At 44.4% G+C, this 18,112-nt stretch overlaps 1 protein-coding gene across 7 annotated transcripts in view; it reads left to right on the top strand.

The window, feature by feature from the left end:
* LOC143648653 (beta-1,3-galactosyltransferase 5-like) overlaps window positions 1–18,112 on the top strand; it is a 71,873-nt gene that overhangs the window by 48,096 nt on the left and 5,665 nt on the right. For 4 of the 7 annotated variants that reach the window (XM_077118930.1, XM_077118929.1, XM_077118928.1 and 1 more), the window contains 3 exons: window positions 4,503–4,699; window positions 6,537–6,657; window positions 7,230–16,476. In XM_077118930.1, the coding sequence (XP_076975045.1) occupies window positions 8,457–9,431 (975 nt within the window). In that variant the 5' untranslated portion in view covers window positions 4,503–4,699; window positions 6,537–6,657; window positions 7,230–8,456 and the 3' untranslated portion in view covers window positions 9,432–16,476. Of the gene's footprint in view, window positions 1–4,502; window positions 4,700–6,536; window positions 6,658–7,229; window positions 16,477–18,112 lie in introns of those variants that run through there. The other 3 variants (XM_077118933.1, XR_013158699.1, XM_077118932.1) reach the window with 3 other exon arrangements.

Here is an 18,112-nt window from a genome sequence, read left to right as displayed (position 1 = left end):
CCATCTCAATCTTTAATGTCTATCTTTCTTTCTGATTTCATTTATGCCCCAGCCCTCCTTCCTCTATCATTCTTATATGCAGCTTCATTCAGTGTTTTAACATAATTGTATTAGAGTTAGGTAATATTGTGCTGTCCATTTCTGAGTTTTTACATTCAGTCCTGTTGCACAATCTGTATCCCTTCAGCTCCAGTTACCCAATATCTTACCCTATTTTTGTCTCCTGATGGTCTCTGTTACCAACAAAATATTCCAAGTTTATTCACTAATGTCAGTTCATACCAGTGAGACCATACAGTATTTGTCCTTTTGTTTCTGGCTAATCACACTCGGCATAATGTCCTTAAGGTCCATTCATGTTGTTACATACTTCATAACTTTATTCTGTCTTACAGCTGCATAATATTCCATGTTATGTAAATGCCACAGTTTGTTTAGCCAACTGTCTGTTGATGGACATTTTGGCTGTTTTGATCTCTTGGTAATTGTAAATATTGCTGCTATAAATATTGATGTGTAAATGTCCATTTGTGTCCTTGGCCTCGTGTCCTTTGAGTAGAGACAGCATATAGATGGCTCCTGTTTTTTAATCCATTCTGCCAGTCTATGTCTTTTGATTGGAGAGTTTAATCCATTAACATTCAGTGTTATTACTGCATGGGTAGTACTTTCTTCTACTATTTTGCCTTCTTAATTTTATATGTTGTATCTAATTTTCCTTCTTTCTACCTTTATTCATAGTCTTCCTTTCTACACTATTCTCCACATCTCTCTCTTCTGTCTTTTCATATCTGTTTCTAGTGTTCCCTTTAGTATTTCTTGCAGAGCTGGTCTCTTGGTCACAAATTCTCTCAGTGATTTTTTTTTGTCTGAAAATGTTTTAATTTCTTCCTCATTTTTGAAGGACATTTTTTGCTGGGTATAGAATTCGTGGTTGGCAGTTTTTCTCTTTTAATAATTTAGATATATCATCCCACTCTCTTCTTGCCTCCATGGTTTCTGCTGAGAGATCTGTGCATAGTCTTATTGGGCTTCCCTTGTATGTGATGGATTGCTTTTTTCTTGCTGCTTTCAAGATTCTCTCTTTCTCTTTGACCTCTGACATTCTGATTAGTAAATGTCTTGGAGTATGTCTATTTGTATCTGTTCTCTTTGGGGTACGCTGCACTTCTTGGATCTATAATTTTAAGTCTCTCCTAAGAGTTGGGAAAATTTCAGTGATAATTTCTTCCATTAGTTTTTCTCCTCCTTTTCCCTTCTCTTCTCCTTCTGGGATACCCACAGCATGTATATTCATGCATTTCATATTGTCTTTCAATTCCCTGAGTCCCTGCTCATATCTTTCCATTTTTTCCCTATATTTTCTTTTTCTTGCTAGATTTCAGATGTTCCATCCTCCAGTTCACTAATCCTATGTTCTGTCTCTCGATAGCTACCATTGTAGGTTTCCATTGTTTTTTTTTTTCAACTCTTCTACCTTGCCTATCATTCCCATAAGTTCTGTGGTTTGTTTTTCAGACTTTCAATTTCTTCTTTATATCCTCCCTCAATTCATTGATTCGATTTTTGATGAGGTTTTCCATGTTGGTATATTGTGAATTAATTGTTTCAGCTCCTATATGTCATTTGAATTGTTGGTTTGTACCTTTGAGTCATATCTTCAATTTTCCTAGTGTGATTTGTTATTTTTGCTGATGTCTAGGCATTTAATTACCTTAATTAGTTTATTCTGGAGATTGTTTTCACTTCTTTTACGTAGGGTTTTCTTGCTGGATGAATTTGTTGTCTATCTGTTCTTTGACATTCAGTTCAGTTTTATCTGGACCTCTAGCTTAAGTTTTGTTTAACAGAGGAGAATTTTTCAGTTCTTGTTTTCTTGTTTCTTGCCCTGCTTGTGTGGTGCCTTTTCCTCCCCACCCTTAGGAGGGTCTACTTAGGTATTATAGACCCCAGCCAGATTTTCCCAGACCAAACTGGCCTCCTATCAGGAGGAAAGATTCACCTGCGTCGGTTTTCCCTGAGGGTGAGACCCAGCAAGTTGAAAGACTTTCCTGTGAAGTCTCTGGACTCGGTTTTTCTTATCCTGCCCAGTATGTGGCGCTTGTCTGCCTGCAGGTCCCACCAGCATAAGATGATGTGGTGCCTTTAACTCCCTGCTGGGGGCATTGTGGAGACAGAGGAGAGGAGGTAGGCTTGTTTTAATGACTTCAAATTACCAAGCCCTGGGGTCTGAATTCCCTGAATGAGGGATTTCACCTGAGTTGGGCTTCACTCCTCCCCTGGGGAAGGCACAGGCTCCAGATAAGCCCTCAGATGAGTTTGTTTCTGCCTATGCCTGGGGCAGTTGCAGCCTGAGAAGTCCTGCTGCTGTATCCAAAGGCAGTGAAGCCTTTGTAGACACACAGCTGCAAAAACCTCTGTTTCCTTCTTTTTTCCCCCCTTTTTCCGTCAGCCCTGCCCCCTTGGCGCCAGGGCAAAAATGAGCAACCTCCACTTTGACCAGGTTCCCCTAAGCTGGGGACCTATTTTTAGGAGTCATAATTTGTGAATTAATTCCACACTTGAAGCTTAGTTGCATTCAGCCTCTGCTGCTGGTAAAGTCTCCTTCCTTTCCCCTCTGGGAAGCAGCTTGTGGGGGGGGGGGGGGCGGGCACTGGCCACAGCAGCTTGGGGAACTCACAGTTCTGGGGGGGCTCACAGCTGGTCCAGCTGGTCCAGACTGGGGTACACCATGTGTCCAGTCACTGACGTGGCTCCAGGAGCTGTTCTGTACTGTTCCTGGCTATTTAGTAGCTGTTCTGGAGGATGAACTAAAATGCACATGTTGTTAAGCTGCCATCTTGACCTGGAAATATTTCTGTATTCTTTATAATTCTTCTTAGTTCTTACTATGAATCTGTCATTACTTGAATCCCTGATTATAGTTTACATAAATTCTTTATATTAAACTTCCCTGGTCAAATGACTGATTTCTCTCTATGAATTGGACTGAGTTTAATCCAACAACGTTTGGCTCTGAGATGCAATGCAGCTGTGAACCTTCTTGACAATGGACATAAGCAGCCACTTCTGTTGGGTATGTGCCCAGGAGTGGATAACTGGGTCATGGGGTATATATATTAGCTTTAGTAGATGCTGCCAAAGTAGAGGCAACTGTCCAAAACATTCCAGTTTACTCACTCACTGGTGATGTAAGGGGCTTTAGTTGTTTTCACATCTTTGGCAGCACTTGGCTTTACCACCATTTTAATTTTAGTCACTCTAGTGGATGATAGTGGTATTCCATTAAGATTTTGTTTGAATTTCTCTAATGACTAATGATGTTGAGTACCTCTCTTGTGATTTTGGCCATTTGGATACCTTCTTTGGTGAAATATATGTTCAAAACTCATTTCTAAAAGTGAGGTGAAGTTTGGTCTTTTTCTTATTGATTTGTAGATGCTCTTGATATAATCTGTATAACAGTCCTTTGTCTGACCTACTTATGGCTACTGTATTCTACTAATCTGTGGTCTGCCTTTGTACACTCCTGAGGGTGTCTTTTGAAGTTCTTTTGAACAATCTCTTCTATGGTGTGCTTTATGTGCCCTGTTTAAAAATAATTGCTTAGCAGAAGATCAGAAAGTTTTCTTCTAGAAACTTTATTGCTGTACTTTTCACCTTTATATATGCAATCCATCTGGATTTAGTGGGTGTGGTGTGAGGTAGGGGTCAAACACTCCCACCCCCCCTCCATATGTATACCATATTGCCTCAGCACCATGCATTGAAAATACCAGTTTTTCCCCACAAAATTGTTGGGATGCATTTATCCTTTATCAAGGACCATTTAATTAGGGGTCTATTACTAGGCTCTCTATTCTTCTCCACTGTTCTATTTTTTCTATCCTTTTGACAGTTTTCTGTGGATCCTTGCCTGCTACTCTAGGGACACCTCCCTGAGCTCTCTGTGTCTTGCGGGTCTCCTCTCAACGTGTCCAGGACATCTCTCACCCTTTGTGTTCTTCACTTGGTTTCTTCCTCAGCTCTCTGTATTGTCTCTGAACTCTCTCTATGTTCTCTGTCTTTTATTCTCTTCATTGAGGTCTCCAGTAAAAGGATACGACCCACCTTGAACTAGGTGGGTCATATCTCCATGGAAACAACATAATAAAAGATACCAGCCAACAATAAGTCTGCACCCACAAGAATGGATTAGAAAAACATGATTTTTCTGTGGGACATAAGAGTTTCAAGTCAGCAGAGATTTAAAATGCACATCAGCTTATGCAGAATCCTCTAGTCAAGAAAACTGTCAGAATATCAAAAGATTGGGTAGAAATCCTCAGCTTTTGTACAAAACATCTATTTTTCCAGACCACCATCTAACTTGGAGGAATCATCTGGTTTCACCTTAATTGCCCGTCATGGTTACTCTGTACCTCAAGCCCCTCAGCCTCCTTTTGCTCCACTGAGAGTATGGGGTATATTCTTGAGGGTCTAACTCCTGCTGTTTTCTTCAGGTGGTGTCCTACATCTCTTCCTGCTCTGGCATGCTTCCAGAGGAATCTCTTTACCACCTGAACAACATATACTACTGTCAAAGCATCATTGACAGGCTGCTCAGAAGATGCAGGTCTCTTTCCAGGAGCTTCACTGCTCCTTGGCTTCAGACACTGACACTTAGCCCTTCACTGATGGCAAAGGAGCAGAACACCAGGTAGGAGCTGAGAGCCTTAGCCCGGTGTGGGTGTGGACCATTGAAGAGAAGTTCATTTGTGGTTGCATCTCCTTGATGCCTTGGAAGGGCACCTGGGACTGCTCAGTGCCTTCTCATTCGTGTCTACATTGTGGCCTCCCCGGGCAGGGGACTTTCTCCTCCACTTAATCAGAATCTTCATGGGATAGAACCTTTGCATCTGTGTTTTTGATAAGCTTCACAGGTGATTCTAATAACCACTGACATTTGAAACCCTCGAGTTGTTCAGGCAGCCCCCTTGGCCTGGAATTCCCACCCCCTCTGGTTCCAGTGGTAGATCACACATGCCCTTCAAGGACCAGCTTGAGAACCGTGTCCCTCCCATGGCCTAACCAGCTGACATGAGACACTGGTCAGTTCTCACTCCAGAGTGGACCCACTCTAAATCCAGATCTTTCCCTTCAGATCCAGGAGGTCCTCTTCTCCAGTCCCCTGAAGCTTAACTTTCCAGATGGTCCCTTGGGCTTTCTAGCCCTGGGGGATGTAGACTTCTGATTCCTTTGTCTCTGAACACTGTCTCTTGGCAACAGGGGGGCTGTCCACCCTGGCCTGGATTGAGCCCCAGGACCTGCCATGTGCCTAGAGAGGTAGTTAGGACAGGTCTGCTGGGTCTCCGTCAGCCGGTCCAAGGCCCCTGGCTTTGTGTCCTGTTTCTTGTTCTACTTGAATTCAACCTGTTCCCAGCACCTAACCTAGGCACAGCCCTTGGAGGTGTTAAGAGGGACACAGTCATATACTTTGCCCACCATGCACCCCCAGTCCAGAAGATGCACAGCACGTGCATGGAGCTGAAGCTAGAAGAAGGTGACGTTAGCAGAGAGCAACTGGTGGAGAAGGAGGAAGGGCAGGGCCCATACCTGGGGCTTGTATTTGTTTATGATTCATGCTCAGCATTTATCAACTCCAGTTATAGGGCTCCATACCCGTGTCTGTATTGCTCATAAGTCAAACACCAAAGCTTTGAATGAGTAAACTGCTCAATAAGCTTCTGTTCCATAACAGCTGGCTCCAGCTGTGTTGGGAAGTGGGGCTTTCCAAAGCAGAGAGAGTGTCTCTTTATCACCTTACCCTGGGTGAGGTGTTGGAGCTTTGTGCTAAGTGTTCCTGTCTCCTGGTCGGCTTCTGGAAGGTGAGGGCTGGGCAGGCATACCCCTCCTCTCCCACAGGCATCCTGTCCCAGCACACAACTCCTGATTGTGCCAGATGCCCTCCGCAGGTTGGATCCCTGGTCTTCTTAGCACATGTTCTAGACTCAGTCAAAGACAATGCATTGGAAATGGGGATCCTGAGCTGTAATTTCTGGAGGGTTTGATTCTTGTTAACTTCAGATGGGAAAGCATTCCAGTTGCGCATGACAACAGATTGTCCCAGGGAACTTTGCCTGTCACTGCGGTGCTCACTGTGTGTCCCAGGACACATATTGGTGTCCGGCGAGAGACCAGTGCAGTGGCCACTGCAGGCATCCATCCCCGGGGATTTAGAGCTGTGGGAAGGATCCTGGGAAAAGGCACGTGGAAGAGAACAAGGACGTTAAGGTTCAGTGTTAAAGCAACACATTGAAGGACAAAATTACCTAGCTTGGAAAGCAAGCAGAGAAATATCTTTCCCTTGCATTTAGCTTTCATGTTTCTCTCTAAAATGTATTGTGGGGAAAAAATGCACCCCTTCCCCTGGCAAAATAAATTGCAAACCCTAACCAGGCAAAAACAAATAGCTCATAAAGAAAAGAAGAAATAGGATTTTTATCATTCCCCCGGAGCACCGTTCTGATGAGCTCTTGCCGTCCATTTGCCCCCAGCTGCGATTTCTCTGAAGTGCATGGGAACTCTGACTGGTCAGGAGCCTCACTGCAGAGCTGAGAAGAACATGAGCTTGCCCGAGAGTGCCTCCAGGAAAGCATCAGGATTACTTCATTTCTGGTGAATATATTTATTTGGAAGTCAGTTTTAAGTTAATGAAATTTTGAGTTACTCTTTTGCCATCAAAAAACCCTGCTCTTCTTTCATTCCTCCCTGCCAATTTCTTTCCTTGCCAGCACCTTTCTCCTTGCACCTGTAGTGACTTTTTTAAGACCCTTATGCTCAGTCAAGAATTGACAAATTTTTTTCCTTGTGCTAAAACCTTGAAGTGATGGCTACCCACTGTTTTCTGTAGAGAAGGTCATTTTCAGGATGGGAAATCGGTCTGTCCAGCACGTGTCCAGAAGCTAAGGTGCCATCCAATCCCAGGCTGCAGAAGAAGTCTCAGACATTTGTGTGTTTTACCATTGCTGACAGGTGAGCCCTGCAGTGGATGGACTTTGAGCCCTGCAGTGGATGGACTTTGCTTTCCTCCACTGTCCCCATTTTACAGATGAGAAAAGTGAGCTCAAATGCCCACTCAAGGTCACATAGGTGGGTAGCCGATGGACAGTAGAGCCCAGCAACTGGTGAGACCCACCGAGAGAGCTGAGTAATTTGAATGATGTTGTTCTTTTGGTTTTTCCTTCTAGTGATTCCTGAGTGAACAGAATCATCATTTTTGGCAAATGAAGGAAGTCCAGGACCTGGTGGTGCCAAGCATGGCACACTGACAGCTCTTCGAAACAAATTTCCTCTTTGTAGAAACCCCATGGCTTAGCATTCAAACCAGAGGTTCGTCTTACTCAGCAAAAAGCAAGGTATTTGCTTTAATGTTAGAGGGTTAACATGGACAACTCCTGATTCGCTGAGAACAACTGGGCAAAGGGTGAAAGAATCAGAGAAGAGATTTTTAAAATAGCCTGAGAAACTAAATAATGACAGCCAGTAGCACACATGGAATTCCATGGTCATGATGTAAACCAGGAAATATATCTGATTTCATTCTGGGAGCAATGTAATGATGAAGATGTGGAAGTGGTTCGTACCTTTCGATTTAGGATGATTACTAATCTTGCAGGTCCTCTACCTGAACTCCGTCTTGAAGCCATAGATCATTAAGATTAGAAGTACATGGAAGGACCCTGTGAGAGATCTGGCCCCTTATCTTAACTTACAGATAAAGAATCTGAGGCCCCCGTAGTTTTAGGTCTGGCTTGTGGCAGAGCTAGATCAGTGCTGACTGCCTGAGTTCTTTACCTTAGACACTGGAGCAAAAGATGCTAGAAATCTGCTGTCTTGGTTTCCTGTGGTGGCTGTAACAAAGTACCACAAACTGGGAAGCTTAACACATCAATAACTTAGCTCTCACAGTTCTTGAGAAGAGAAGTCTGAAATCATGGTATCACCTGGATTGATTCCTTCTGGAGGTTTGAAAGAGAATCTGTTCCCCGCCTCTCCTGGCTTCTGGTGTTTGCCAACAATCCTTGGTGTCCCTTGGCTCATAGAAGTTCCTTGACTCCAGTCTCTGCCTTGATCTTCACAAGGTCTTCTCCCTTGTGTGTGTCCATATTTCTGTTTTCTCTTCTTGTAAGGACACTAGTCATTGGATTCAGCACCACCCTAATGCAGTAGGATCTCATCTTAACTAATTACATCTCAAAGACCCTATGCCAAATAAGGTCATTTTTAGAGCTTCTGGGGGGCATGAATTTGAGGGGACACTCTTCAGTCTGGGAACTACCTTTTGTTTGATTCTTTAACCAAATAATTCCACGTTTGGAATTTCCAGGAGTTTCCAGAGTTTCTGAAACAGGATTCATGAGACATGGGTTCTCCTCCCATCTCAGTTTCCCCAAAGTAAAGCTAAATGTGCCCTCATGCTTTTGGATCTAATCCTTTGGTTTTGTTTCTTTCAGATGGCTCAATTGAGGATGAGATGGTTGTATATTTTTCTTCTGGTTCTTGGGGTGCTCTGCTTATATTTTAGCATGTACACACTGACTCCTTTGAAAGAAGAGCCATTTATTTTCAAAAAAGAAATTGGGAACTTCCTTCAGGTTCCAGAAATAGACTGCAAGCATAACCCCCCCTTCCTTGTCCTGCTGGTGACTTCATCCCACAAGCAGGTGGTTGCTCGAATGGCGATCCGGACGACTTGGGGAAGGGAAAGGGTGGTGAAAGGCAGACGGATAAAGACGTTCTTTCTCCTGGGAGCCACGCCCACTGAGGAGGAAACGAGGGTGGTGGCCCAGGAAGGCCAGCAACACCGCGACATCATCCAGAAGGACTTCGTGGACACGTATGTCAATCTGACCCTGAAGACTATGATGGGCATTGAGTGGGTCCACCACTTTTGTCCTGAGGCGTCCTTTGTGATGAAAACGGATTCAGACATGTTCATAAACATCTACTATCTCACTGAATTGCTTCTCAAGAAAAACAGAACAACGCGATTTTTCACTGGCTTCTTAAAAATGAATGAATTTCCCATTAGGAAAAAGGTCAATAAGTGGTTTGTCAGCAAATATGTGTATCCATGGGACAAGTACCCGCCATTTTGCTCTGGCACTGGCTATGTTTTTTCTAGCGATGTGGCCAGTCAGGTGTATAATGTTTCCGAGAGTGTCCCGTTTATTAAGTTAGAAGATGTCTTTGTGGGGCTTTGCCTTGAAAAGTTGAATATCAAACTAGAAGAGCTTCACTCAGAGCAGACATTTTTCCCAGAAGGATTGCAATTTTCTCCTTGTCGCTTTAAGAAGATTGTGGCCTGCCATTTTATCAAGCCTCCAGTGCTGTTGACCTATTGGCAGGCTCTGGAGAGCACCCTGGAAGAAGAGTGCCCAGCGGTTTGAGAGGTACCTTATGGCCCACCCAGATGAACTTCAAACAACCTGCAGTGACAATTTTTGAAGGATCTTTGGGTGACATGCTGAGAATCGTATGAAGAAGTGGGGGAGCCAGGAGGGGGGAAGGGAAAGGAGAGTGAGGACGAGAGCCCTTGTGTTCCAAATTCAAACTAGAATCCAAGCTTTAGAAACAACCACTGACTACTACTCTCTTGCTGCCCCATGTAATAAGAGCTATCAGTCTGAGTCCCTGCACCACCGTCCTAATTGTTTCATATCTACCTACTTCCTCCCATCTCAGTGGTCAGAATCCATATGAAGTGGGGGGCTTTTTGATCCCCACATTACCGAAGAAGAAAGAGCTGCTTCAAGAGGTACTGTTGTCCCCAGGCTCATGCTGAACAAATGTGGGAGCAGGAGTGAAAATCAAGCATTCTCAGAATCCATGGGGCAATCCCGGGTTCCCTCCACTGCTCTGTGCTGCTTCTCTTAGAAGATAATAATGATGGCAAAGTCTCAAAGTGAAGGTCCATCAGCACCTTTCCATCTCTTTCCAAGATTCCCTCCTTCTTAACTCCCAATCTTTGGGCCTTAGAGTGCCCAGCGTGGGATAAACAAATGTGCCCCCAGCACCCTTCATTCACCGGGATGGATCTGGCAAGGTACACAGTGTGTCCCAAAGTCCGTCCAGAAGATCCCACTGCAGCACCTGCAGCTCATCCCATGGGAAAAGCCCCACCCAGAAAGCACTACGGTCCCTGGTCAGTTGTGCAGAATGCATCATTGCTCCATTTACTTCCCCAGGGAGAGAACATTCTCTGGGACCAACAGTGCTCCACTCTGTTGCTCCAGAAGCCCTTTGTCTTCAATCGATGGGGACCTGCTACAGCTCTTGGAGCCCTCTGGGTCCTAGGTTCAAACTGAAGAGCTGTTGAGTACAAGGCACATTCTACACAGGGTTCTCGTAGCCTCCCTGGCATTCTGCTGGATTTAAGTCAAGGAGCATTCCAAGAGCTCCTGGGGCACACAATCCCAAATTGGGCCCTTGGTCAAGGGATGATCTTGTGTCCATTCCCTAGCATGACACAAACTCATCTTCTATGAAGTTCTCAGATGGCCAAAAACAACTGCATTTTGAGGCTTAGGGTTTACCCTTCAGTTTTCTTCTCCCTGGAGGTTTGTATGACCCTGTTTTGCAGGGTTAAATGAAAGCAAGGCACTTCTTGGCAAGGGTCTTTGCCATTGATCCAGCATTGCACTACATTCTACTGATCAGAGTATAGACTGATTCTACTTGTGTGTGTGTTTTTAACTTTATGAGACATTACTAGGCACTTGACGTGAAGGCCTTTCGTGGTGCATAACTTAAAAATGTTGGGCTAAGCTCCTACGTGAGCTCAGGCACAGGTACTTAGTACAGTGTGGTTGGGACAATGTTCAATTGTAAAACATGGTCTGGGGTTCCATTCTGCAAAGGCTTTTTTGTACTTGAGTTGAGCTGCTTGTTTGCAGATGTGTTTTCCCATCCTGGCTGCTCTGAGTACTCTGGGTCACCTTCAGAAAAGCCTCCTGCTCAGGTTGAAAATTCAGGGACTTACCTCATAGTTTTGAAGCCAAGATTTCATGAGGGCCATGCGCCCTGGATGGGCTGCCTCTGATTCTGAAAATAAGGGTGTGTTTAAGGTGAAGGAGTTTGCCAGGCAGTGAGGCTGGGTCTGTGCTGAGTGTCCACCTTGTCTGGTGGGTAGGTGTGACTGAGGCTGGAAAGGTCACTGCCTCTGTGCTCGTTGCTTACAACCTGTGTCATCAGCATCCACCTGCAGTCCAGATGCAGGCTCCATCTACAGCCCCTGTGTTCTTAAAGGATTTTCTGCAAATCACATTATTAATTTAATTTAATTTAATTTTTTATTTTGGGGGGAGCATGGTCTGGGAATCGAACCCAGGGGTCCCACATGGAAGGTGAGCATTCTCCTGAACCACCCATGCACCCTGAAAAGCACATTTTTTTCCCGCTCTGTTTATATAATAAAGAAATTTTTTCTTTAGGTAAAAATTATTTCATGACTTTAGACACATGAAGGGACCTTATAGCTCATCAGTTCAACCTTCCCTTTTTATGTAGGACAAAACTGGAGCTCATAGAGGCCTGAGACTTGCCCAAGATTTCACAGCTAGTTTCTAGTGGAACCCATGTTCCAGCTCAGTTCGTTTCTTTCTGCCATCTTGCCTGTATCTGAGGGTAAGCCATGATGTCAGAGCATGAATTACGATGTAAAACAATGATTTTCCAGTGACACACAATGCTAGTTTCAAGATGGGACTGGAGAGGAGCCAAGCTGTTTGACATTGCAGCAGTATTTTACCTCCCCAGGCATCATGGGAGAAATGATTTTGAATGTGAACACTATTTCCAAGGTACTAAGATAAGGGTTTTTATATGGATCAGCTCATTTAAATGCTTGCAACAACTCTCCGGGGTGGCTCCTACCAGTATCCCTGGCTTACAGATGAGAAAACTAAGGCAGAAAGCGAGGTGAGCACCTAGCCCAAGATGACATAGCTGGAAAATAACAGAAGTGGGCTTTGAACTCTAGATATCAGGCACCATTGTGTGTTTGTCATACTATTCCCAGGGAACTCCCCAGCTGACCCTCAGCCAATATTCCAGGGGGCAGTGCAGCATGCTCAGTTTGCATTTTTGGACACTTCCTCAGTCTCCCATGCCATATGTGCCCACTTGCATGATCCTCTGTGTTCTATCCACAGCCATTTTGGATCCCAGAAAGCCAGATTCCTCCACTTTTGAACTGGACTTCCAGCCCTTCTGCCTCCTTAAGAACACAGAGCCTTTCTCTCTACTGGATCACTTCCAGAACAGCACATAAACATGCATCTTCCCATCTCAAAAACAAGCAAATAACAGCCTTCCCTTTTCTTAAATTTTTTTATTGTGAAATATAACATATACAAAGAAAATAAAGAAAAAGCAACACTTTTCAAAGTGCACTTCAACAAGTAGTTACAGAAGAGATTCCGGAGTTTGCCACGGGTTACCAATCCCCTCTTTCAGATTTTTCCCTCTTACTGCTCCAAAATGCTGGAGGCTAGAAGAAATGTCAGTATAGTGATACAGTAGTCATACTTGTTTGTTAAATCCTGTTTTCTCTGTTATACCTCCTCCTTCTCCCCCCACCCCCCATCCTTCTCCCAATCTATAGGGATCCTTGGGCAATGCCCATTCTGACCCCTTGATATTGAGAATGGTTGTCAATACTGAAAGACAGAGGGATGTAATTAGTTGATAATCCTGGAGATGCTGAACCTTCTGGGTTTCAGGATTTATCTGGCCCAGGAACTCTCTGGAAATTATAGATTACAGGAAAGCAAACTTAGTGCATGAAACTTTTACAGAGTCTCAGTTTGAGCCCTGGGTTTTCTTTAGCATTAACAGGAATGATGTTGGTTGGTGTTTAGCAAACCATGGCAGTTAGCACTATCTAACTGAAGCTTGCATAAGAGTAGCCTCCAGAATAGCTTCTTGACTCTATTTGATGTCTCTTAGCCACTAATGCCTTATTTTATTACATTTCTTTTTCCCCCTTTGTCAGGAAGATGTTGTCAATCCCACAGTGCCAGGGCCAGACTCATCCCTGGGAACCACACCCCGGATGTCATGTGCCACATGGGGGAAGGGTAATGATTTCACTTGCAGAGTTGGGCTTAGAGAGACCAAGGCCACATCTGAGCAACAAAAGATATCCCCTGGAAGCCTCGTTACAACACCTTCTCTTACCCCCCACTTTCCCCTCAAGCTACTGCCTCTTTCTTTGTTTCCTTTGCAGTTCACCTCTGCAAGGCCAGTTCTATATATTTGCCAGTTTAAATTCCTCTCTTATTCTTTCTTAAATTCCTTTCAATTGGACTTTTGTGCCCTCCATTCCAGAACGTTCCTATCCAGGTCACCAGTGACACCCTCCCCCCACCATTGCTAGATGTCCAGCTCCATCTTGGCATCCTCTGTTTCAGCCGGTTTGGCCCTTGCCCAGTGAGTGCTCACCCCTGGGCGTGCAGGATGTCACATACCTTTGTGTTCTTCCCACTCTCCAGACACTCCTTTTCAGTCTTCTTGGACAGCTTCTGCTCTTCATTCTAAACTTTTCGTGCTGGGGTACCCAGAGCTCTGCCTCCCTCATCCTTTCTTCTCCAGCTGTGCATGTTGCTCTGGCAATCTCATTCAGTTTTGTGACTTTAAATAGCATCTGTTATGGTGAGAATGCCTGCGTTCATCTCCAGCTCAGAACTCTCTTATTTTCAGCTTCATAGGCTTCTCTGCCTACTTAACATGGCATAGTGAGCAAATTCAAAACTGAACTTTCGATACCCCTCCACCCAGCTCTCCAAAATCCCCTGTACTTGAGGCCTTCCCTGGTGCAGTTGACAGTGCCTCCAACCTTTCTGAAGCTCAAGCCTCAAACCTGGGGTCACCCCGACTGCCTCTCCTGTCTCATGCATCAGGGAAGATGTTGGCTGTACGGTCACACCGTATCCAGAATTCAACCACTTCTTCACTCTTGCATGGTTTCTGCCCTCATCCAAGCCACCATCACCTCTCACCTGCATTCTTGCAGTAGCCTCCTACCTGGCCTCCCAGCCTCTATCCTTGCATCCCTTTTGTTTGCTCTAACAGCATCCTGGATGACTGAAAGCATCTCACATCTCTGCTTAAAACTTTCCAATCTCAGAGTAAAAGTCATGTGCTCCTAACATTTTCTCACTCTGCTATTCCTTGACTTCACCTCCTCATGCTCTCTCATTCTGGTCTCCTTGCTGTTTTCTGAATATCCCAGACATGTTCCTACCCTGGGGCCTTTGCACTGGCTGTTCCCTCTGCCTGGGATGCTCTTTCCTCAGGTCTTCTCATGGCTTAGTCTCTTGCCTCCAGGGCAAGAAAGCAAAGTCTTTGGGCAATGAGCCAGCCCTGACCACTTTACTTGAAACACCAAGGCTGTATGTAATTGCCACTGTGAAAGAACAGCCTGTGCTCTGGAGTTCACCATCCTTATCTCTACAAATGATGACAGCTGGGAAAAAAAAAAGTGAGAACATAGTTCTAATGAGAGTAGAATTGATGCACTTCCAAGATTGAAGAGATTTTGGAGCTCTGGTCCTATCTCCTTATTGCATGCTTGAGAAGCCAGGCTTTGAAAGTTTGTGCTTCAGTCCAGCACTTGGGCGCAGTGGTGGAAGCTGGACTTGCTGACCCTCAGCCCAGCCAGTGTCCACTGTGCAAAATGCCACCTAACATTAAAATTTTTTTTTACTAAATGTACTTACTTCCTGCTTCTCTTAAAACACACCATTTTAGACCATTCTACCATGCAAAAAGAGATGTGTGTAAGCTTCCTCTCCTTGAGATTAATAAATTCAACAACCCAACTGTCATCTCCTCCTGGATTCCCCAAAGGTGCACAAAATGAAACCTATCTAAAACCAAACTCAAGACCCTCCTCCTGCAAATATATTTCACCCCAGTATTCCCCATCTCAGGAAATGTCACTATCCATGTCCATTCAATTCTGCAGGCCAGTGGTCCTTACTAGTTTCTGCCCCCTCACATTGCCCATGTCGGTATCGCATCATTGTCGAGACATGTGGATTTGGCCTCTTCTCTCCATCTCCACCATTATAGCCTTACTCCTGGCTGCCATCTTGGTTCACTGGGCTTAGGCTGTAGCCTCCTAACTCAGGGGTCCTGTAGGGTCACCTTCCAATCTGTTTGTCACGTTATATCCAGAGTAATTTATATAAAAAAACAAATCTAGTTAGGAAACTCAGACCCAGGGATGCTGAGTGACTTGCCCCTGGGCATCTTGTCCTTGGGTGATCGCATGGCATCTTCTTCCATGTGGCTTCCCCTGGGCTCTGCGTCTTGGTCCCTAGATGAATGAGTGTGGATGCCATCTCCTTGTGGGCAGCAGGAAGTAAAGCATAGCCGAGAGAGCAGCAATGATGCACGACCCCCATGTCACACTGGTCATGCTGTGCATGTGTTATCTGCTGTCCAAGAGGGCTGGCTCGTGACTCCAACCCCGCTGAGCTCCCAGACTTTCCTCACTCATCCCAGAAGCTGGCATTAAGCTCTGAAATGGAATATCGAAACAAAGTTAATCAGTTTCCATGCAAGCGTTTTGATGCCCTCCTGTGGTTATTTTTGTGTCCAAAAAAAAAAGAGAGAGAGAAAAAGGATTATCCAGATGTTTACTTTGGTTTTAAAAATAAATTATTCATTTATTAAAATTCTTCCTTAAGCTTTTAACTTCAGCTAACAAATCTGAATATCCTATTTGTAGATTCCAATAAATTTCAGCAGTCATTCTGAAGGGAACTTTTGTTTATGTAAATCCATTTACATAGTTAATTAAGCTTCTTTGTTTATAGATTTAATATATTCAGTCTTCTATTTTAAGGAAGGTGCTTCAGATGTCTGACTGACAAACACATCTTCCAGAGGACTTAAAGAATTCTTACAACCCTAATGAAATTAAGTTATAAATATTGCAGACATTAATTTACTTAGATATTCCACAACAGTGCACTAGTAAGACTTCAACTTAAAATCTTTTAAGTCTAAATCAGTGACTTTGTTTATATTTTTTGAACTGGAATCTCAAACTGTTATTTTGTTGGGCCAAGATGCAGTGTATAAAATATCAAATAGATACATATTTATTAACTCTTTAATTTTTGTGTGTGTGTGTGTGTGCATGGGCAGGCACTGGGAATTGAACCTGGGTCTCCAGCATGAGAGATAAGAACTCTGCCTGCTGAACCAATGTGGCCCACCCTAATTTTTAAACACTTTTTATTTTGAAATAATTTCAAACTTCTAGGGCAGTTGCAAAAATGGTACATACCCCATGCAGAGGACTCCAACATCCCTCAATCACCCCAGATATTTAGATCCACCAATTTTAACATTTTGCCGCCTTTGCCGTACTATTTTATCTATCTATCCATCTATCTATCTATCTATCTATCTATCTATCTATCTATCTATCTATCTATCTATCATCTATCTATATCTATCTGTCTGTCCATCCCTCTAGGAATAAGGATATTCACTTTTGCAGTCACCTTAAGGACAGTTATCAGGCTCAAGAAATTTAATATCGATAAAAAGCTTACATTCTATTTGCCAAGGTTTTCATATGCCCCCAGTAATGTCCTTGCTAGTCTTCTCTGTTTTTAGATCCCATTCAGTAATGAGCATTGAATTTAATTGTCATTATCGCTTTAGTTTCTCTTTCTTTTTTTAATTGTGGAAACATATATGCAACATAAATCTTCCCATCCCAGGCCCTCCCAAACAGACCATTCAGTGGGGCTTGCATGCTTGGCTCAGACTGCCTGGGTTTGAATTTTGCCTGCCTTGCCCATTCCCACTTGGGGCCAGTTGCTTATCTTCTCTTTACCTTAGTGTTCTCATCAGAAAAATGGGATGATATTCGTTCCTACCGCACAGTGAAATTGGGCAGATTAATAATTGGGAGATGATACATGAAAATTGCTTAACATCCTTTGATGGCCATTCGATAAGTGTGGTGCCCCTGCCTTTATTCAATCAATGACTGTGATTTTGGGGAGACCCATTTCAGTTTATTTATGTGTTACCTTGAGTGACCTTAAGCAACCTTGAGTGACCTTGCTAGGCTGTTCAGTTAGTGGCATATCCAGGATAAGAAGTCTTCCACCTGTCATCCATCCTTTGATTTAGTCAACCATTGGACAAAGAAGCCTGGTGCTTTTTTCGGGGGCCAAGCTCAGGTTCACATCTGTGGACTTTGCAAAGGGAACTTTAGTTAAGTGAAAACACAGTCTTGAGAAAGTTATCAGGGGCACCTGTTGTCCTGAGAACTGAATAAAGAAGCATTTGTTCCATGCCTTGTATGTGGACAGGCATCCTAAACATTCCAACCCCTGCTCAGTGAACCCTCACCGCAGACCTTCAAGGTTCTGAGCTGAGGAGACCGAGGGTCAGAGTGAGTCCATGACATGCACAGTTAACGGCAGTGAGGGTGGCTCAGACGTGATAGCGCCTCAGCCCCTTGGCTTTCAAACACTGCCTCCCACCAGGGTGCGACTTTTGGGCACCCTGTCTTATTCCCAGGGTACAGTAACAAACACCACACACGGATGGGCTCAAACAACAGGAAAATACCGTCTCACAATTTTGGAGGCCAGAAGTTTAAAGTCCAGGTATCGGCTGGATTGTGCTTACTCTGAAGCCTGCAGGGTTCTGGTGTGGCAGTCTCTGCTTGGACACATGGCTGTCTCCTTCTGTCCCATCTGCTGACTGTGTGAACATTTCCTCCCATCATTTTGGATCAAAAACCACCTTAACTGATCACACCTTCCATGACCCTGTTAGCAAATGGGTCCCTCGGACTGGGGGCAGGACCTGAATGTGTCCGGGGCCACGGTTCCATCTGTGACAACCCCTAAGCTGCCTACTAATGAGTCCAACATCCTGAATCTTTCGTAAGAAGCTTGAGGCTGGTCTCGCCCAAGGCAGGGGTGTCATCGTGTCTCTTTTCCCAGCTGTCCCTGCACCACTTCCTGAGTGGCGACTTGCCCTGTGCCTCCGTCTGCCCCCCACTCCCACTGTGTCTTCTGGCCTCCTGGGA

This window comes from Tamandua tetradactyla, chromosome 10 (genome assembly GCF_023851605.1).
Source record: "Tamandua tetradactyla isolate mTamTet1 chromosome 10, mTamTet1.pri, whole genome shotgun sequence".
In the NCBI taxonomy this organism is placed as follows: Eukaryota; Metazoa; Chordata; class Mammalia; order Pilosa; family Myrmecophagidae; genus Tamandua; species Tamandua tetradactyla.
Note: the sequence above shows the minus strand (reverse complement) of the source record. Positions and strands in the feature narration are given on the sequence as shown.